Below are 18,601 nucleotides of genomic sequence, written 5' to 3' on the forward strand. Positions count from 1 at the left end.
GGAAGGGGATAAAAATAGGATTAAAAAGTCTCTGCCTCCCACAGCTTTGGCTCCACCTCCTGTTGGTCTCTCTGCCTTCCACTCTACCAGCCATTCAACGGAGTCCTGAACTAGGATAATGCTTGCTTGGATGGAAAAGTGTGTGTGTGTATAGAAACTTGCATGGCTGGAATCTAACCTACTGCACTTGGCCACTGGTCAATGATGGTGGGAGTTGCAGTTCCATCATCACCTGGAGATCAAAGTCTGAGGAGTGCTATGTTTTTAGCAGTTACAGATAGGTTGCCGTGTTGGTCTGCCATAGTCAAAACAAAAAAAATTCCTTCCAGTAGCACCTTAAAGACCAACTAAGTTAGTTCTTGGTATGAGCTTTCGTGTGCATGCACACTTCTTCAGACTGTTTTTAGCAAATACCATGAGCACCACTTCTCTCTTCTAATGTGAAAATGTTTGGCATTAGCCATGACCCTGTACCTGGCATCAAAGAGGGTGGGGAGAGTGCAATTCCAGGAAGCAGGCAATTATGAGCAGATTGGATGCTTTCAGCAGTGGCTCAAAGGAACGCTGTGATGCTCGTAAGGCCACTGTGGACCTACAGAAATGAATTATAACCCTCCCCCTTCTAAAGGCTCCGCAGTTAGTGAGGTCTACCTCCACATTCTAAATTCGCATTTAACAGCAAAAACGGAAGGGGAGTGGTGGTGGTGGGGGAGATGTAGCCTCTTATCTCATCCGGTCTGTGCTGGTGAGCATGACTATTCTAAAATACGTTGAGCTGACTGTCCACGGGGGTCTTAAGGGGGCACAGAGGAACTATGGCTTGCATCACGTTTATTTCCCTGCCTTCGGCTTAGAATGATGGAAAGCGGAGCGAAGCTGCCTTGGGAGCTTCAGGGCAGAGACAGGATTTGAACCCAGATCTCCTCCTTCTCCTTCTAGTCCTGTATCCCCTGGCTCTTCTCCCCATAAACGTTCTCATCACCCCCACCCATCCCGCCGCGACAATTGCCCATGGTGTTTGCAGGGGCTTATGGGAATTGGAGTCCAATCGCATATCCCCTCCCGCCCCTTCCTCAAGCGCTACCCACGTGTTAGGCAAGGAGGAAGCCCATTGGACGGGCGGACCAGGGGGCACTTACTTCTGAGTGGACAGAGGACAGAGGCGTGGCCGGAGCTGGCCCGCCCTGGGGAGCCACGCCGCCTTCATGCTTTACCGACGTCATCCAACAAGCGCTTCCCGCCTGTCACTTCCAGGAGCGGGAGTTTGTGTGTGGTGAGGGGAATCGTACCAAACCTTTCGCCGTGACGTCACGGCCAGCTTCGGAGCGGTGCTGGCGAAGGGGAGCGAACTGACAAATTGAGCTTTTGCCGGAGTCACCGGCGGCGGAAGTGCGTCACCGCCTTACCCGGAAGTTGCTGCGGAGTCTCTTCCGGGCGTCTGAACGTGGCCTGAGCCGCAGCAGGAACTGCAACCGCCGCGATGGTGAAGCCGGGATTCAAGGGCCGCGCCAGCATCAACCCCTCGCGGGCCAGCACCAACCCCGGTGAGTGAGTGGGATGGGCGGGCAAGGGAAAGGAGGGAAGGTCGCCAGGCGGGGGTAGCCCCTCCGGGCTGGATCCTGCGCTCTCCCCACGGGGGGCTGGGCCTCGGCGCTGGTCCGTAGCGGAGCTGCAGGTGAGGCCGCACTTGGAAGAATGCGTCATGATGGGGACAAAAAAAAAAAGAGAGACATTAATTTCTCCTGAACTGGCGGAAAGTGACCAGGAGCCTCAGGGTCCTAGTGGCTAGCACGATGGGGATGTCGAAAAAGGTAAATTCCATGCTAGGGGTCGTTAGAAAAGGAATTGGAAATGAAGTCGCCAATCTCATAATGCCATTATGCAAAACTATGGTGCTACTTCACATTGAATACTGTGAGCAGTTCTGGTTGCTTCACCTCCGAAAGGACATAGTAGAACTGGAAAAGGTTCAAAGAAAGGGCAACCAAAATGATCAAGAGGATGAAGCAGTTCCCCAAGAGGAAAGGTTGCAGCATTTGGGACTTTAGGAAAGGTGAGTAAGAGGTGACATGATAGAAGTTAATAAAAGTATACATGGCCTGGAGAAGGTGGATAGAGAAAAGGTTTTCTTCCTGTCTGATAACACCTAGTGCTCATGGACATCCAAAGAAGCTGAATGTTGAATAACTCGGGACACATAGAATGAAGTATTTATTAAAGCACGGAGTTAAACCCTGGAACTCGCAATCACAGGAGGTAGTGATGGCCTCCAACTTGGATGGCTTTCAAAAAGGATTAGACAAATTCACGAAGAAGAGGGCTACCAATGACTACTAGCCAATATGGCTATGCTGTGCCTCCACAGTTGGCGGCAGCAATGCTTCTGAATGCCAGTTGCTAGTATTCCACAGTAAGGGAGGTGCCCTTGTGCTTGAATCTTACTTTTGGGTTTTGCATAGGCACCTGTATGGTTGGCTGCTGTGAGAAGAACAGGATTCTGATCTCGCTGGAACCCTTTTGGCTTGATTCAGCAAGCTATTCTTATGGATCTTGACACAGCTGCTCAGGCTGTGTCTGAGCGTTGCACTACCAGGTTTTATAGTATGGCCTTAACCAACCTGGTACCCTCAAGAGGTTGGGGCTACAACTCCCATCCGCCTCAGCTAGCTGAGGTGGGTGGGAGTTATAGCCTTAAACTTCTGGAAGGCACCAGGTGGATGAAGTAGTACACTGAAATGTTTTTCTTTTAACAGTTCCTTTTCTTCATCTTTGGTTACTTGCGTCCACACAAGCTGACACAGGTTCCTTCATTTGTACAATTCCTCACTTACACTAGAACTGACTGATGGTTCTTTTAATTTTTGGTCACGGTTTCGTCACCATGTCTTTCATTTTCTCTTTCCCTCATCCCCATCATGTTAGATCGGCCAAATGGCGCTGGAGGCCACAACATGCGGGACCGGGCAACCATCCGGCGCCTCAACATGTACAGGCAGAAGGAACGCAGGTGAGGCTGGGTGTGTGTATGCCATGAACCCTGTCTGGAGGGTTTTCTAGTCAGGGCGTTGCGGTTCCTGAAAGGACAAATTCATGGAGAGGACCATAATGGCTATGCTCTGCTTCCACAGCTGGAGGCAGCAATACTTCAGAATACTAGTTGCTGGAGACCACAGGAGGGGAGAATGCTCTTGTGCTCTGGTCCTGCTCATGCGTTTCCCATTTGTGACATCTGTTTGGCCACTGTGAAACTAGTGTGCTGGACAGGATGCCATTTGCCTGATCCAACAGGCTCTTCATATGTTCTTGTGTAAAATGGCATTTAAAGAGGACTTTTCCTGAGACCAGCAAATATTTCACAATCATGAGGAAGCTTGATGCAGAAATTCATTTTAGTCAGTAAAAGGAAAGGGAGTCATTTATTAGTTGGTTCAGTTTACATCCTGCACTTCATCAGTTCCATTGATCTCAGAGCAGGTTTTTTTAAATAATAATAATAATAACAACAATAATAATTTATTTATACCTCAGCCACATATCAACACACTATAAAGCAGTGCTATTTTAACAACATAAAGTAGAACAAATATCAATGCAGTGATAAGATTGCAGCAGAGCAGCACTAGTAGCTAGTGAAGTATTTGCTCAGCTCTCCCCTCTTACCAAAAGCCTGATTGAAAAAAATTAGTTTTTAGAGTTTTCTGTCACATCTTCAAAGCAAATTCCATGGAGGTTTCTGGGAAAAAAAGGAAAAAAACTTGTTGGCAGCCACAGGAGGGAACAGTTTGGATTGGGTCTGTGCAGGAAGAAAGGAAGTTCTAACCCTTTGCCCCTGTACAGTGGCCTAGATCCAAATCATCTTCTCTTGCCAGCTGCTATAACATGCATAAGGGAAAAAGTACAGTCTTAAGAGCTGAAGGCCTTAAGTCTTTTTCTCCATAGTTAATAGAAGCTCTGGTTTGGGATAGAATTTTGATCAGGGCTGTGACATGAGGCAGAGAGTTAGGTTGCTTCCTGCCTTCGGCAGCATGAGCGGGATCCAAATTGTCTCTTCCATGGGGTTGCTTTTTGTAATATAAGAATATTGCAATATCTTGTCATACCATGTATGGTTTGCTCATACCGTGTGAGGCTATTCATTAGGTCTTGCAGGTTACAAAGTATAAAAGCACAAAGCAAATGATGAAACAAAAAAAGTTAAATATTTACAATCAAGTCCTTCCCTGATTTTGAGAGAACAATAGTGGCCACTCCAAAACAAGCTTCCCTTACTGCCATCTGTGGAAGCAAAAAGCCTGCCATTCCCCCACTTCTCTTCTGGGTTGCAGCCCTGTGATTTTTTCAGTTTTGCCCCCTATGAAAGCCTCCTGGAAGAAGCAGTGCTGGTTATGCAAATAAATAAAAGCAAGCAACTGCATGTGCACATCTTGCAGTCTGAATTCCTGCAGACTTCTGGCAGCTGACTTTTTGATAAGAAATCCAATAAGCTAAAGCACAATTTGTGGGCGGACTGCCTTATTCCTGCTGGGATTCCTGTTTTTTGTGTGTTTGTGTTTTAAAAGGCTGCTCTAGGTAGATCCTTGTGTCCTCTTAAGCAAGAGCACATACATACGCAGGATAAAAGATTATAGATTTGTTCAAACTTTTAACAAGGAAAATATTCAGCATATGGACTCTGCCTGTAAGTTTACAACACCCATCAGTGCATCACAGGGAGCTGTTGCTACAGGAGGTTGGACTAGATGACTTTTTTTTTTACCTTCCAACTCTATGGTTATATGATTTCATGAAAAGAAGTTTTCTGCCCAACTGTTGGTCTGTTAGTTTTTCTTATTTAAATTCTGTAAGTAATAAATCTACTTTTTGTTTAACTTGCTGAATAGCTGGAGACCCCCAATCTGTTTCTTCTCTTCTTAAAGTAAAAATGAAAAGTGGTCCATTAGCATTGATAGTTATTCCCAGACTTTGCTTTAATTAGCATCCTTTTCATGTCGCAGCAAGATATTAGTAAGCAGAAGTGGTTGTGGTGCTCTCTCCTTCAAGCTAGTTACTGTGGCGTGTGTTTTTCTTTGGTCAGGTATTCACTGCTAAAAGGGCACTTTCCCCACCCCACTTAGTTGAGACACAACTTTTGCTACCCCACCTTTACTCAATACCAGTCTTGCCTGCTCTTCCCTCAAGATCATGTTCCCATGCTTTTCTGCTTCTGAGCTGAGCTTGAGAGCAACTAACCAATTGTTGCCCATCCAAACACCTCAGCGCTTGGCCGGAAAGGGTTTCGAGTTGACTCAGCACTTCAGAAGAGGCCACATGACATGCAGGTCTTTCCCCCATCACTGAGCCCGGGGAGCCAGTGTTTTCAAAAGTCCTTTCTCTGTAAGCTGATTCAGATACAGGTTCTTAAAAAACAGGGCTCAAGACCCTCTTGCCATCCCCTCTGCTCCCTCACCTGTCGCCATGAAATATGGGATTGGCAGACAAGCATCACGCCAGTGTTGTCAAGGAGAGTCACAGCCGCTTTGCCAGAAACCTAGATCTGGGTGAAGCTGCCCTTCCTCAGCTGCGAGGCTGAAGTCACTGCTGCCTCCTGTTTTCCTCAAACTTGGCGCCTGCTTCTGTACTGTCTGTAAACAAGTCGATTTCATGCCCCGTTGTGCGGCCGGCATGTGCTCTGTACCCCTGAGCAGGTGCTAAATGGAAGCAGCCTTGCTGTGTCTCCCCAAACATCTCCGCCTGTGAAAGGGGGCCAAGGGCAAAATGTGGAACCTCTTAGTGATGTGTTTTTCAGAGGCTCTGCTCCATTGCTTGGCGCGGCCTGTGGAAAAGTGTCAGCCTTGGGTAACAGGCATTCTTGCCCCCGCCTCGGTAACCCTCCTGCCCTCCCGCCTGACATGCAGCCAAGGAGCCCTTATTGCTTCCAGTTGTTCACCTGGAGCCGTACAATCAGCTCCCTTCTGCTCCGTCTTGTGTTTCGCTTGAGCGTTTGCCCTTTCCTTCAAGCCAAGGAGCAGGGGCTGGATGGAGGGACCAGCTTATTACTCCCCTGGGAGCCCTTATAGGTACGGTTTTGTTTCTATCAAGTACATTTTCTGCAGTCCTCCAATTCCAAACACGTTTTACAATCTTAGCTGTGTTCGCCCTCTTAATACATCTTAATACATTGGAATCTGCGAGTCGGCTGAGTGGTCCATCTAGCTCTTTATTGTCCACACTAATTGGCACCAGCTGATCGGAGTTCTTCCAGGGAAGGAATCTGGGACCTTTTTCATGCAAAGTGTGTCCTCCGCTCCTGAGCCTTTGGCTCCCTGAGGACTGCCACTGCTGTTTCCAATTCAGAGTTGGGGAAACGGAAGCTGAAAGGGACTAGCTTCCCTCAGACAGGATCAAGCACAAGCCAGCTCTCCAGTGGCTGTTCTTTGTCTGCAGGAACAATCGTGGGAAAGTCATCCGGCCACTGCAGTTCCAGTCCACGGTGGCACCCGGCACGGTGGCAAGAGTGGAGCCCAACATCAAATGGTTTGGTGAGACTGTTTTTTGGTTGTGCTGTGGCAGTTTTTCTTAGGCTTTCTTCCTTGGGTGAAAGGCAGGCATGCAGGGACCCTTGTCAAAGAGCTGGGTTTGAATAAAGGCCACCTTGCACCTGCTCCTAAAGAACTGCTTATTTCATCAAGCCCAAGGTGTGGGAGGCACCACATTGGGCCTGGGGTGCCCCCATTTATGGTTCTCTCAATGCAGGAAACACAAGGGTGATCAAGCAGTCGTCCCTCCAGAAGTTCCAAGAGGAGATGGAGACAGTGATGAAGGACCCCTACAGAGTTGTCATGAAGCAAACCAAACTGCCACTCTCTCTCCTACATGACCGAATTAAGCCTCATGTAAGTCCTCCTCTTACCACCTTGTGGTGGGGACTCTTCTCTCCCCACAGCATCCAGGGACCCAATTTTGTTCTTTTCTTGGGTGTGGTTGTATGCATGCCGGACTCTGGGAAGACTTCTGGGTTGCATTTCCCACGCATTCACAGAGAAAAGCATATTCCAGTAGGTGTAATTGCAGTAGGTGCAATTAAAGGCCTAGTGAAAGTGTGCAAATTGACTTTGGAAAATAATTCCACGTAAAGGTTATTCTCTAGCCCACCAGTGCACAGATGCCAACATGCCGAGAGAGAAGGGGGGCAGCCTTTGTTAGGCTTTGTTGCCTGAGTGTCCGTTTCCCTCCTCATCTTAGTCCATTAATGTAATTGTGTGTCATTTTGTGATTCGCACCTGCTGAATTGCTTGTCTCTGTAAACCCCCCTCTAGACTTTTCTCCCTTCCCGCAAAACTCCCCAGTGCCTATGGGCTGCTTCCGAGGGAGTAGGAGCCTTCCTTTGGTTCCAAGCCTGATTGGATTACGTTTGCAACTTATAGATGTAAACTGAGCTGTAGCGTGGCTGCTCGCTCTTTGCCAGGATGTGCCCAACATGCAAGGGCTCAGTAAACTTGGGGGGCGGGTGCTATTCCAGCACCATGTTCTTATACTGGCCTTCCAGTTGCCCAAAGAGGAAAGCTGCAGGAACCCTCTCCCCTCCTGTGCAACAACAACAACAAAAACAACAACAATAATAATAATTTATACCCTGCTCTCCCCAGCCAGAGCTGGGCTCAGGGCGACTAACACCAATAAAATTACAGTAAAATCATAATAGGGGAGAAAAGGCCAATTTAAAATACAGGTTAAAATGCAATTTAAAATGCAGCCTCATTTTAAAAGTAGCCCATAGATCAAAACCATAAGGGGAGGGAAAGATAAGGGTCAGACTGAGTCCAAACCAAAGGCCAGGCAGAACAGCTCTGTCTTGCAGGCCCTGTGGAAAGATGTCAAGTCCCGCAGTGCCCTAGTCTCTTATGACAGAGTGTTCCACCAAGTTGGGTCCAGTACTGAAAAGACCCTGGCCCCAGTTGCGACCAATCTAACCACCTTGCGACCTGGGATCTCCAAAATGTTGTCATTTGTGGACCTTAAGGTCCTCCGCAAGGCATACCAAGAGAGGCGGTCCCGTAGGTACGTCGGTCCTCCTAGGCTGCATAGGGCTTTAAATGCAACTGGCATTTAGAAGCATTGCTGCCTTGAACCGTGGAGGCAGAGCAAAGCCATCATAGCTAGTAGCCACCAGTTGCCGTCTCCTCCTCCATGCATTTGTCTAATCTTCTTTTAAAGCCCTCCAAGTTGGAGGCCATTGCTGCCCTCTGTTGCATGCCAGGTGTGTTCATGTGGAACATGTATGCGGTCTGTGGTGTTTCTCTGGTAGCCAGATGTGCCAATTCCCAACTCCGGGCCATTGCCCAGGCCTGGCACTGAAGAGGAAGCCGCTTGGCTCTGTCCTCTGGCTTCTTAGGTCCGCCCCACAGCCTGTGCCTTTCATCTCAAGCCCAACATTCCCTCTGCTCTGGCCCATCTTTCTTCTACGCATACTGAGCTCTTGCAGGACAATTTTGTTTTCTCACGAGTTTCCATGTGTCTCCAATAAAAGGAAAACATCCTAAATTAAGAAAAGAGTTCTCTGTAACTTGAGTGCACATCACTTAAATGAGCAAGCCTTGCTCTCTGTAGGAGACTCGCTTCCAAGAAAAGGGCTGGCCCTTGCAGCTGGACTTTGAAAGAACAAAGCAAAATGGGAGGCAGATTCTCCCTGACAAATCTGGGCCCTGGCTGGATCTGGAGCCCTCTTTGACGGAACCGAGCAGAGAGAGCAGTGGGATTTGCACCCTTGTAGCTTTAATTGCGTTGGACTGAGCGAATGGTAATCTTAATAATAAGAGAAATGGAGCAGGTCTTTCTGGCAAGCCCCAGGGCTGTGGCTCAGGTCTGCTGGGCTGCTGCTCTCAGAAACACCCCCAAACAACAACAGAACAGGGGCAGTATGTTGTCCAAATCAGCTTAACTTGGGCGTCTTGTTCTGAGCCAGGACAAATGAGGTGTGACTTCTCCCTTCCCTCCCCCCCCCCTTGCCTTTCAGAATTCCAAAGTCCACATTCTCGACACAGAAACGTTTGAAACTACATTTGGCCCCAAAGCACAAAGGAAGCGGCCCAACCTCTCGGCAAGTGATGTGCAGTCCCTGGTGGAAAACGCCACAGCTGGAGCCAGCAGTTATGAACAAGAAAAGGACAGGGATCGGGTGACAGAAGATACTGGAGTGAGGTGAGCCCTGGAGCATCTTCCTAGGGAACGGGGTCCCTCTCCCTTCTCTTTTTCATTCTTTCCCCCCCTCCCCTCAAGGGCCCTGTTGGCTGAGTTATCAAGACAGGAAATGGAGCTTTTTACCCTGTCAAATGCAAGGCTAGCTGTTTTTTTCCCTGTCTCATGGACTGGGCTGGATCACTCCCTCAGAACGGGCTAACTAATTCACTAGCTGAGACCCTGTGTGGTTAGTGGTTACAGCATCAGACTAAGACCTGAGAGACCAGGGTTCAGATCCCCATTCATCTCACTGGGTGTCCTTAGGCCAGTCACACCCTCTCAGTCTAACCTACCCTCACAGGCTTGTTATGACACCTTCAACTGCTTCTTTGCAGGGAGGAGGCGCGAGAGGAAATCTACAAGAAGGGGCAGTCCAAGCGCATCTGGGGAGAACTGTACAAGGTAGGCTCTGTGGAACTGTGGGAAGGAGTTCCCATCTCTCGGCCGGAACGTGACCCAATAGGTCCCTTCAGTTGCTCTCCATCCATTTGCTTCTGGGAAGGGCCTTCCATATTAAAGATGATGGTTATATATGTATATATATATATATATATATATATATATATATATATATATATATATATATATATATTAGACTATCTTTTTGCTTGCCTTCTCTCCCTCCCTCTGATAACAAAACGGGAGAGATTGGTGGGATGGGGGCTTTTGGGGGAGTCCTGTGGGAGGGGGAATGAAAGGCAGAATATTTAGCTGGCTGCCTTATGCTGAAGTGGGAGGTTGGGTACTATGTGAGAATGATGGAGGAGGGTGTTTTTCAGTAAGTGGTGCAAGCAAATGCATGTCTACTCACAATCAAGCCCTACTGAATTCAACAGGCCTTACTCCCAGGAAAGTGGAAATAAGCTTAGTTGAACTCTAGGGTTTATGCATGCATAGATTCCACTTAGACCTTTGACTGGGGAAGCAGATGTAACTTTGCTAGTAAATCACTTAGACTACTCTTAAATAAGTTGAAAATAGATTGAATATATTATATGGAAGTTCATTTAATATTTTTATTAAGTCTACTACTTCCTTACATTTTAAGGCCCTCTGCTGTCACAGGGAACCACACTGCATGGAGGTATGGCGGGACCTCTGCTGCTGAAGGGAGGCCCAGCAAGGCCCTCCACCGCTGCAGGTGTATATTGTGATATGTCGAGATATCATGATGTTTAGCTGGTGATATATCATGATGTTGAAAAACAGATATTGCCTAGCCCTAGTCACTGAGATTCTGTGGAAAGTTTCCTTCTAGTCTAATGTGTGTCCCTTGCCCTCTCTGTGCCCTTCCAGGTCATTGATTCATCAGATGTCGTTGTGCAAGTGCTGGATGCCAGAGACCCCTTGGGAACCCGCTCCCCACACGTAGAGACTTACCTCAAGAAGGAGAAGCCCTGGAAGCACCTAATTTTTGTCTTGAACAAGTGTGACCTTGTGCCCACATGGGCCACGGTGAGTCTTGTGAAGGAGGGGTGCTTGCTGGCAGAGCCAGGAAAGAAGGCTGCCCTTTGATGGCCTCCTGCCAAATTCCCCTGAAAATGGCCTTGTCAACCCCTGGAAGCTGCTAGGTCTGAAATAGTTCCTTGGAGCGGAGCGAAGGGTTAGGCCCCAGCTCCCCCGGGTGGGGGCTCCTTGGCAAGGAAACCAATTTTGGAAGTGGGATTTGGACTTTTCCAGAGCGCTAGACCTGCAGAGCAGGCTTTTCATGTCTGGGAGTCTTTTGCTATGATCCCTGCGTAGCAGGGCTGTTGGACTAGTTGACCCTTTGGGTCCCTTCCAACTCTACACTTCTGTGATTCTATGAGCAGCTGTGCCTCGTGAGGTGGGATGCTAAATGGCAAACTCTTCCCTTCTAGAAACGCTGGGTGGCTATTCTCTCCCAGGAGTACCCAACTTTGGCCTTTCACGCCAGCCTCACAAACCCCTTCGGAAAAGGGGCCTTCATTCAACTCTTGAGACAGTTTGGAAAGGTAAGGCACATCTTTGTTTCAAAGGTGCATTGCAGTGGTGTGCGGTCACTAAGACTAGGCTAGTCCCCTAAATGTTCCCCTGGTGCCTCTTCCCCAAAGCCCGGAAAGCTTCTGCCTGGCTTAGGGAAGGAGCTGCGAGGCTCCGATGAGTCCAAGATCCGTTCTGCCATCTTCCCAAAGCCCATCTGGTTTTTGAAAGGAGGCTGGAGGGCTCCATGATCCTGTCAGAGCCCTGGTACCTCTTTTGCAAAGCCTGGGAATTTTCTGACTAGCTTAGGGAGGGAGGCACGATGCTCACATGCACGACATCAGGACGTCACGTCACATGCATGACATTGCCGCTGCCCCCATCTCCCTCGCAAGCTGGCACCTCTGTTCCTAACTGTTCCCCTATGAAAAATTTCACTGCACGCCACTGGTGCATTGTCGGTGAAGAGCCTTGCATTTTTTTGGGGGGGGGGAGGGGTTGCTGAGATGCAGTCCTCGGCAGGAGATACAGTTTCAGAAATCCCCGTGGGGTTTTGTGGTGGTGGTGGGGGACTTGGTTCCTGCTGTGCTAGGAAGTCTGATTTCCTGGGAGCGTCCTCCATCTCCCCAGGAGGAAGCCATCAAGTTTCATTGAAGAGAGATGCCAGGAGGTACCATCTTCAATTGTTGGGGACTGCATTGCATAGGTATGGTGGCTGCTGCTGGTAGGGCAGGTAGATTACTTGAACTGCTAGGCTAGCAGGTGACTGTAGGTGTTTGTGTGTGCCCATTGTCATTGAGAACCTCTTTCCCTCGGCCCGAAAGCCCAGAAGCCTCTGTTCTTGCACACTTGCACTGGAGCAAGCTTATTTTCTGCTGCTCCAGAGGGTAGACCTGAATCAGTGAATTCAAACGAACAAGGAAGGAGGGTCCAGTGAAACATGAGGAAGAACTTTCAGGTGGTAAGAGCTGCTTGACAATGGAACCGGAAGTGGTGGACTCCTTTTCCTAGGAGGTTTTTGAACAGAGGTTGGATTCGTTAGCTCTGGTTCCTGCATTGCAGAGATTGAACTAGATGACTCTTGGGGTCACTTCCAACTCTATAGTTCTGAGATTCTGTGCTAGTTCCATACTGACAGCCGCCCCTTCTTTCAGTGATTAGACAAGCAGTGATGCCCCTGATGTGCTGCTTCTCTGCTGGAAGAGAGCGGCGGCGGCGGCAGCAAAGGAGGTGGCAGCTGTTTGGCCTCCCTCCTTGCTCTTCTCCAGAGTAAACTGAAGAAGGGGCATAGCTCAGCGTTACAGCATCTGCCTTGTGTGCAGAAAGTCACTGGCATCTCCAGGAAAGGCTGGGGGAGGCTTCTTCTCTGAAACCCTGGAGAGCCATTGTGGCCACTTAGTGTAGAGGATGCTGATTCTGTTCAGGGCAACTTCCGTTGTAGGATTGCTGTGTCCTCTAAGAGAAAAAGGGCTATTGATGGCTACTAGCCACAGTGGATAGGCTCTGCCCCTACAATTAGAGGCAGCAATGCTTCTGAATACTGGTTGCTAGAAACCACAGGAGGGAAGAGCAGATTTCCCTTGGGGGCACCTGGTTTAGAACAGGATGCTGGACTAGATGGGCCACTGGCTTGATCATGCAGCAGCTGTCCCCAGCAGCTGGTTCAGAAAAGCAGTGGCCCTCTCCAGGTTGGACATTTCCTGTTTGAGGACACTCAATGGATTCTATGCCCACACACATGTCCTTCTCTCCCAACAGCTGCATGTGGACAAGAAGCAGATCAGTGTGGGCTTCATTGGCTACCCCAATGTGGGAAAGAGCTCTGTGATCAACACACTCCGTTCCAAGAAGGTCTGCAATGTGGCACCCATTGCTGGCGAGACAAAGGCAAGTGGCCTTCATCATCATCCCCAAAAAGTGGGGGTGGGGGCTCATGTTTAATCTCCAGTAGGCAAAGGCAAGGGCGAGTTGCTAAAGGTAGCTCTCCTCCTCCTCCAATCAATCCCTACTGTCATCGAGGAGGAAATGCTGCCTCTTAATTTCCAGGAAGCAACCCCTGAAGGTGTTTGATTCTCCTTCCCCCAGCAGTACTGAGGAGGGAGGGAGAGGGAGAGCGCATTAATTAATCTCCGCTGAGCAGCCCCAGTTTAAAGTAGCTGCTACCACATTCATTTTCAGGTGAGTAAGGAGGGCCAAGTTGATTCCATTCTTTCCTCCCACAGGTGTGGCAGTACATCACCTTGATGCGCCGCATCTTCCTCATTGACTGCCCAGGTGTGGTGTACCCCTCCGGTGACACAGAGACGGACATTGTGCTGAAGGGAGTGGTAAGTAGTGGAAGGGACAAGCGCTGAAAGGAGCAGGTGCTTCTCTCCTAGCCCAGCCCTGGTCTATTATTTATTTCTCTGAATTTATATCCCACCTTTTCTCTAAAGAGCTAAAGGTGGCATATACATGGCTTTCACCCGCCTCATTTTATTCCTACAACAACCCTGTGAGAGGCAGTGACTGGCCATCAAGGTCACCCAAGCTCCTAGTTCAACACTAACCACTACAGTACTCTTGACTCTCCATATTTGTTGTCTACCATATTTCACTATCAAAAAAGTGCTGAGGATTAGGATGCTTGAATTGTCTTTGCAGAGGCTTCCTGGCTCTTCAACATCTGGCGGAGGGGACACACAGGCCCATCAGAACCCCTGCCTTTGCTTGTTGGAGCCACCCTCCATCGTTCTCACTGCTGCAGCTGTGCCCCAAATGCCCCAATGCCGTGGTAATGAGCTGCTTTTCTTATCTCCAGGTTCAAGTGGAAAAAATCAAGTGCCCGGAAGACCACATCGCTGCCGTGCTAGAAAGGGCAAAGCCGGAATACATCAGCAAGACGTACAAAGTGGACTTCTGGGAGAATGCAGAGGACTTCCTTGAGAAGCTGGCTTTTCAGATGGGGAAGCTGCTCAAGGTGAAGGATGAGAGCCTGCCTTTTCTTCCTGGGGATTGTGGGTGGAGGGTTATATGGCCAGGCTGTCATGGAGGAAGTCACTTGCTTGGGCTAGCTAGCTGCTGAACTGCAATTTGATTGGGGAAACCCTGTAGCTCAGTGGCAAAGGATCTTTCTTGCAAGAAGAAGATCCCAGGTTCAATCCCCAATGGAATCTCCCAAGTAGGCGTGGGAAAGATGTCCTCTCTCAAACTCCGGAGAGCCGTTTGAGAGTGTACTGAGCTAGATAGAATGAATATAAGGCACCTTCCTAGGTTCTTGTGATTAATAGGCCAGGCGTATACTTGGGAAGCGATGTCAATAATAGGAAAGTGTTTCATCAGAGGAAAAATGAGAAGAGCAAGCAGGCACTCTTTGGTGACTTGTCTCGTTCCAAGAATCCATTCATCCAAGTGACAGGTGATGACTACATGGGGAAAGGTATGCTTGTGGGGTTGTAGAGAAAATGGGGTTGCAATCTATCCCCCATAAGTATCCCCACCTTCTTGATGTAGCCAGAACCTGCCTCTTGCGATCTCAATAATGAGACTCCACCTTTGCTTTTAGAGAGTTTGAGCAGAGAGGCCCCTTTTTTCACAAATGTCTATGCTTTGTGGGTCTGAAAGAACTGTCCCACTGCCATTTCAGGGAGGAGAGCCTGATGTGAGCACAGTGAGCAAAATGGTGCTGAATGACTGGCAGAGAGGCCGCATTCCTTTCTTCGTGAAGCCCCCAAATATGGAGCAGGGTCCCCAGGTAAGAGCTGCATGTTTAAGGTGGGTGAACAAAGGTGCCATCTGATTTCTCAGTCCCAGTGCGGTGGCGGCTGGAATTCTTTGGAAAACAGAAAAGATGGGATATAAATCCTCCAAAAAAATAATTGATTTTGAACATGTAGCGTAAACTGGTGAGCAATATCTAAGCAAGTGGAGCAGAATTGATTTTGCCCGGTCCTCATTTGGATGGCAAGCAACTCTTGGACTAATAAATCACCCTCGTCCATCAGCCATGACAGAAAACAGGATGATCTTACTGGCCAAGTGATTTTACTCAAAAGGGCGGCGGGGGCAAAACGTTCCTATCTGCCCTCACGGTAAAAAGGACAGGGCAAATGAAAATGAGACGGCACTTAAGACCAGGCTAGTCTCACTGTTTCAGTGTTTTGGGGTCCTACATCAAACAACTTCCACTTCTAAAATCACAGAAGAAGGTATGCTTTCTTTAATTCTAACAGAAGTCATTGCTGTTTTGTTTACTAGTAGTTCTTTGCTGCAAACCAAAACCATGGAGAAAATCAGGAGACCCCCCCCCCCCATAAAATAAGTTCAGGTATTTTTGCAAATATAAAGGGATGGGTTCTAAAAGGAGATTTGGGTCAAGATAAACTCTCTAATCTGGAATCCCTGGCCCTTAATCCTACAGACGCAGGGGGAGGAGCACTTGATATGTATTTAATGTGGAAGGAAAATCAAAGAGCATATCTAATCTGTATTCTGACCAGTTTTTGAAGCTGGACCCTGTTGAGGTGCAATTATAGACCCAGCAGTGGGAAGTAAGATGTTCTGGAATGGAACTGACACATTAGCATGTGGATGTGGGTTTGGTAATTGTGGCTCCCAGAGATGCTTCTTTCCCTTCATCTTCCAGCCCACAGATGCTGCTTTGGAAGTGCCCGCAGCTGCCAGTCTGAGTGAGAGCCCTGGGGAGAGCCTTGTTGCGACGGAGACAGCTGCAGCAGAGCCCAGGGGTGAGGAGGGCCCCCCGCAGGAAACCAAATGGCCCTTGTCCCATGTGCGGCAGAACTTTGGGAAGCTCCACGTGGCCCCTCAGTTCTTGAAGGAGGACCTGATCCCCGTGGATGTGCTTGATGTTGATGGGACGGACAGTGATCCAGAGGAGGAGGAGGAGGAGAAAGATGGGGAGGAGGAAGGGCACTCCCAGCTTGGCAAGACGGATAACAGGCCCTCCGGCAGGGAAAGCACCAGGCAGGACCCAAAGGCAGTGCTGAAGTCCCTGGATGAGAAGATTGCCAAGTACAAGAAATTCTTGGACAAGGCCAAGGCCAAGAGGTTCTCGGCAATAAGGTAGTGCCTTTCACGCTGTCCCTGGGAGTGGGATGGAGCTTGGTTGAGTTACGTGGGTGTAAAAGTCCAAAAGGTGGAGGCTAAGCTTCTGTCCAGCCATTACGTTGCCTTTCCTACCCAGCGGCAGCTGAGGCAGTCCAGCTGGCCACAACATGCCATGAGCAGAGATGACTTGGCCCAGCCACATACTGCAGAGGAAGGCTTGTGCTGTCCCAGGCATTGCTTGCCACCCCCCCCAACCTTGATTTGGGGAGGTGGTCTTGCTCCATCAGTGAGTACTCTTCTGGGCACAAAATTGCATTTGCGACAAGGCTAGTGTGTTCTTGTGCCACAACCTTCAGTGTATCTCTCTCCCCAAGTATGTGATGTGTGCGACTCCTGCAGAGGTGGATGGTATTGCTAAATTGTGACTGTCGCAGATGATATGCCTGGTTAGATGGCAAGGTCTGTGTGTGTCTGTGTCAGAATGCCAGCTGTGCGCAGGTTTTTGCAAGAGCCTAAATGCCCACCTCCTTGCCTTGCAGAATCCCCAAAGGACTGAGTGAAAAAGTCTTTGCAAAATCACAGTTGGACTCTGGTGCAATTGCAAGTGATGAAGCTGCAGGTAGGTTGGCTCTAGGACAGCACTGGGAGGTCTCCATCTGAGAGCTCACCCACAAGAGGCCCGTCCTGCCTGTAATCCCATGGTGGGAGGGGATGGCCTGCTCCTGGCTGTCCTGGGCTGTGCTCCTTCTTCCACCATGCAGTCCTGAGTGACTGGGAAACACACTTGAAAGCTCTACATCAAGGGAGGGGTCAATTATTAATAATAATATTATTTATTAAATGTATATACTGCCCTTCTTCCAAGGATCACAGGGCGCTTTACAGTATAAAGGCAAACAACAAACAAAACAATACCCACCCACTCCCATTTAATAAGGCCATAAATTGTTTCTTTAGTCAAAGGCTTGGGAGAAGAGGAATGTTTTCACCAGGCGACTAAAGATCTATAATGAAGGCTCTAGGCGAGTCTCCCTGGGAAGAGCATTCCTCAGATGGGAAGCCACAGCAGAAAAGGTCCATTCTTGTGTTGCCACCCTCTGGACCTCTTATATTCTATGGATTGGGCTGTCATCAGCCTAAGTAGGAAGGCCTTACGTCTTTGGGAACCCCTAGCCATTCATCACCCTGCAGTGCTTGGCAGTTTGGAAAAGCTCCAGCCATCGGCCTGAGCAGAACCACAAGTTTCTGGAGCATTTTGCCTCACACAGTTCTTGAAATGCTGCTTTTAGGGAGCCCGAGGAAAGCTGAGAAAAGAGGACGGCAAGAGGATGGTGAAGAGGACCAGGGTGCCTGTCCGGTGAAGGTTTGCAAGAAACAGAGTTCCAAAGAGGTAGGTGCCAACAGAATCTTTCTGCAGCTCCCCCAGTTTCAGGGCAAGGGGGGGGGGGCTTTTGCAGCTTATGCACAAAAATATGTACAGCATGTTATGTGGAAGGGGAAATATTCACTGTGTAAGCCCACCTTTTGTTCCTTTTAAATAACAAGTTTCTAGTTCTCTTTAGCAAGAATTTGCCCATTCATTTGCACATGGCAAAATGACATGGGCTTTGGCAGCAGTGGTGATGCTTTCCTTTGACTGACTAAAGTGGGGAGGGGTCAAGCCATGTTCCCTCTTCCAGTCACAGGAAGACCTCTTTGCATTGTGCAAAGAGGTTCTCCTGTGTCCCCACTGCATCTGATGGGTGAGATTGTCCAATTTTTAAAAAAAATTGCCAAAGAGGGTAGCACAAACTTTCTTTGCTTCTTTCACAGAGGAGAAGAGCAGAGCGGCAGCAGCACTCAAAGAAAGTCGGCGTCCGATACTATGACACACATAATGTCAAAAACAAAAACAGGAACAAGAAGAAACCCAACTCAGCAGGGCAGAAATCAAAAACTAAGAGAAATAAACACAAGTAATAGTTTTCTGATCTAGACGCCTTTCTGTCCAGTTTTCTGACTGAAAATAGGGATTCAGCTTTAGCCCGCATAAGTTGCGTCTATGCAGTATTCCTGTGCTCTCAAATTATAGGTTGTCTAATGTTAAGGAATATGTTTCCTGTATGTTTTTGGCAGATAGAGATTTTTTTATATAGAACCTTGAACTTGCAGATGCTCCTGTAATTGGAGCTACAAATCATTGATAGAGCACATACCTGCATGTAAATAAATAAACCTGCCATAAAAGGAGATGGGATCAGTTAGCTCTGCTTCAGTGGGAAGAGTTTGACCCTTGTTAAACCTCTGGCTAGGAAATTAAGAAATGAAGCAGCAGCAAGTAAAACTGCTCATTTCCCAATTTAAACTAATGCCCAAACACAAAGCAGTGATAGCCACCAGCTTGGATGGGTTTAAAAGA

The 18,601-nt window shown here is 48.5% G+C and overlaps 1 protein-coding gene across 1 annotated transcript; it reads left to right on the forward strand.

Annotated features, from left to right (window-relative positions):
• The first annotated feature begins 1,170 nt into the window (after window positions 1–1,170).
• Window positions 1,171–18,177, forward strand: GNL2 (G protein nucleolar 2). Its single transcript, XM_081923048.1, has 16 exons — window positions 1,171–1,544; window positions 2,923–3,007; window positions 6,424–6,518; window positions 6,733–6,872; window positions 8,993–9,177; window positions 9,552–9,618; window positions 10,513–10,671; window positions 11,076–11,189; window positions 12,916–13,044; window positions 13,380–13,484; window positions 13,958–14,116; window positions 14,783–14,890; window positions 15,782–16,218; window positions 16,743–16,822; window positions 17,493–17,593; window positions 18,016–18,177. The coding sequence occupies exons 1-16, from the start codon at window positions 1,481–1,483 to the stop codon at window positions 18,160–18,162; spliced, it is 2,175 nt and encodes a 724-aa protein (XP_081779174.1). The 5' UTR covers window positions 1,171–1,480; the 3' UTR covers window positions 18,163–18,177.
• Window positions 18,178–18,601: the final 424 nt, after the last annotated feature.

Source organism: Podarcis melisellensis (assembly GCF_964234715.1).
Source record: "Podarcis melisellensis genome assembly, chromosome: 8".
NCBI lineage: Eukaryota > Metazoa > Chordata > Lepidosauria > Squamata > Lacertidae > Podarcis > Podarcis melisellensis.

Coding starts and splice junctions, on each gene's coding strand:
- GNL2 (XM_081923048.1), top strand. CDS start 1,481: ATGGTGAAGCCGGGATTCAAGGGCCGCGCCAGCATCAACCCCTCGCGG. Junction 6,519..6,732: donor GCCCAACATCAAATGGTTTG/GTGAGACTGTTT, acceptor CTCTCAATGCAG/GAAACACAAGGGTGATCAAG. Junction 10,672..11,075: donor TTGTGCCCACATGGGCCACG/GTGAGTCTTGTG, acceptor CTTCCCTTCTAG/AAACGCTGGGTGGCTATTCT.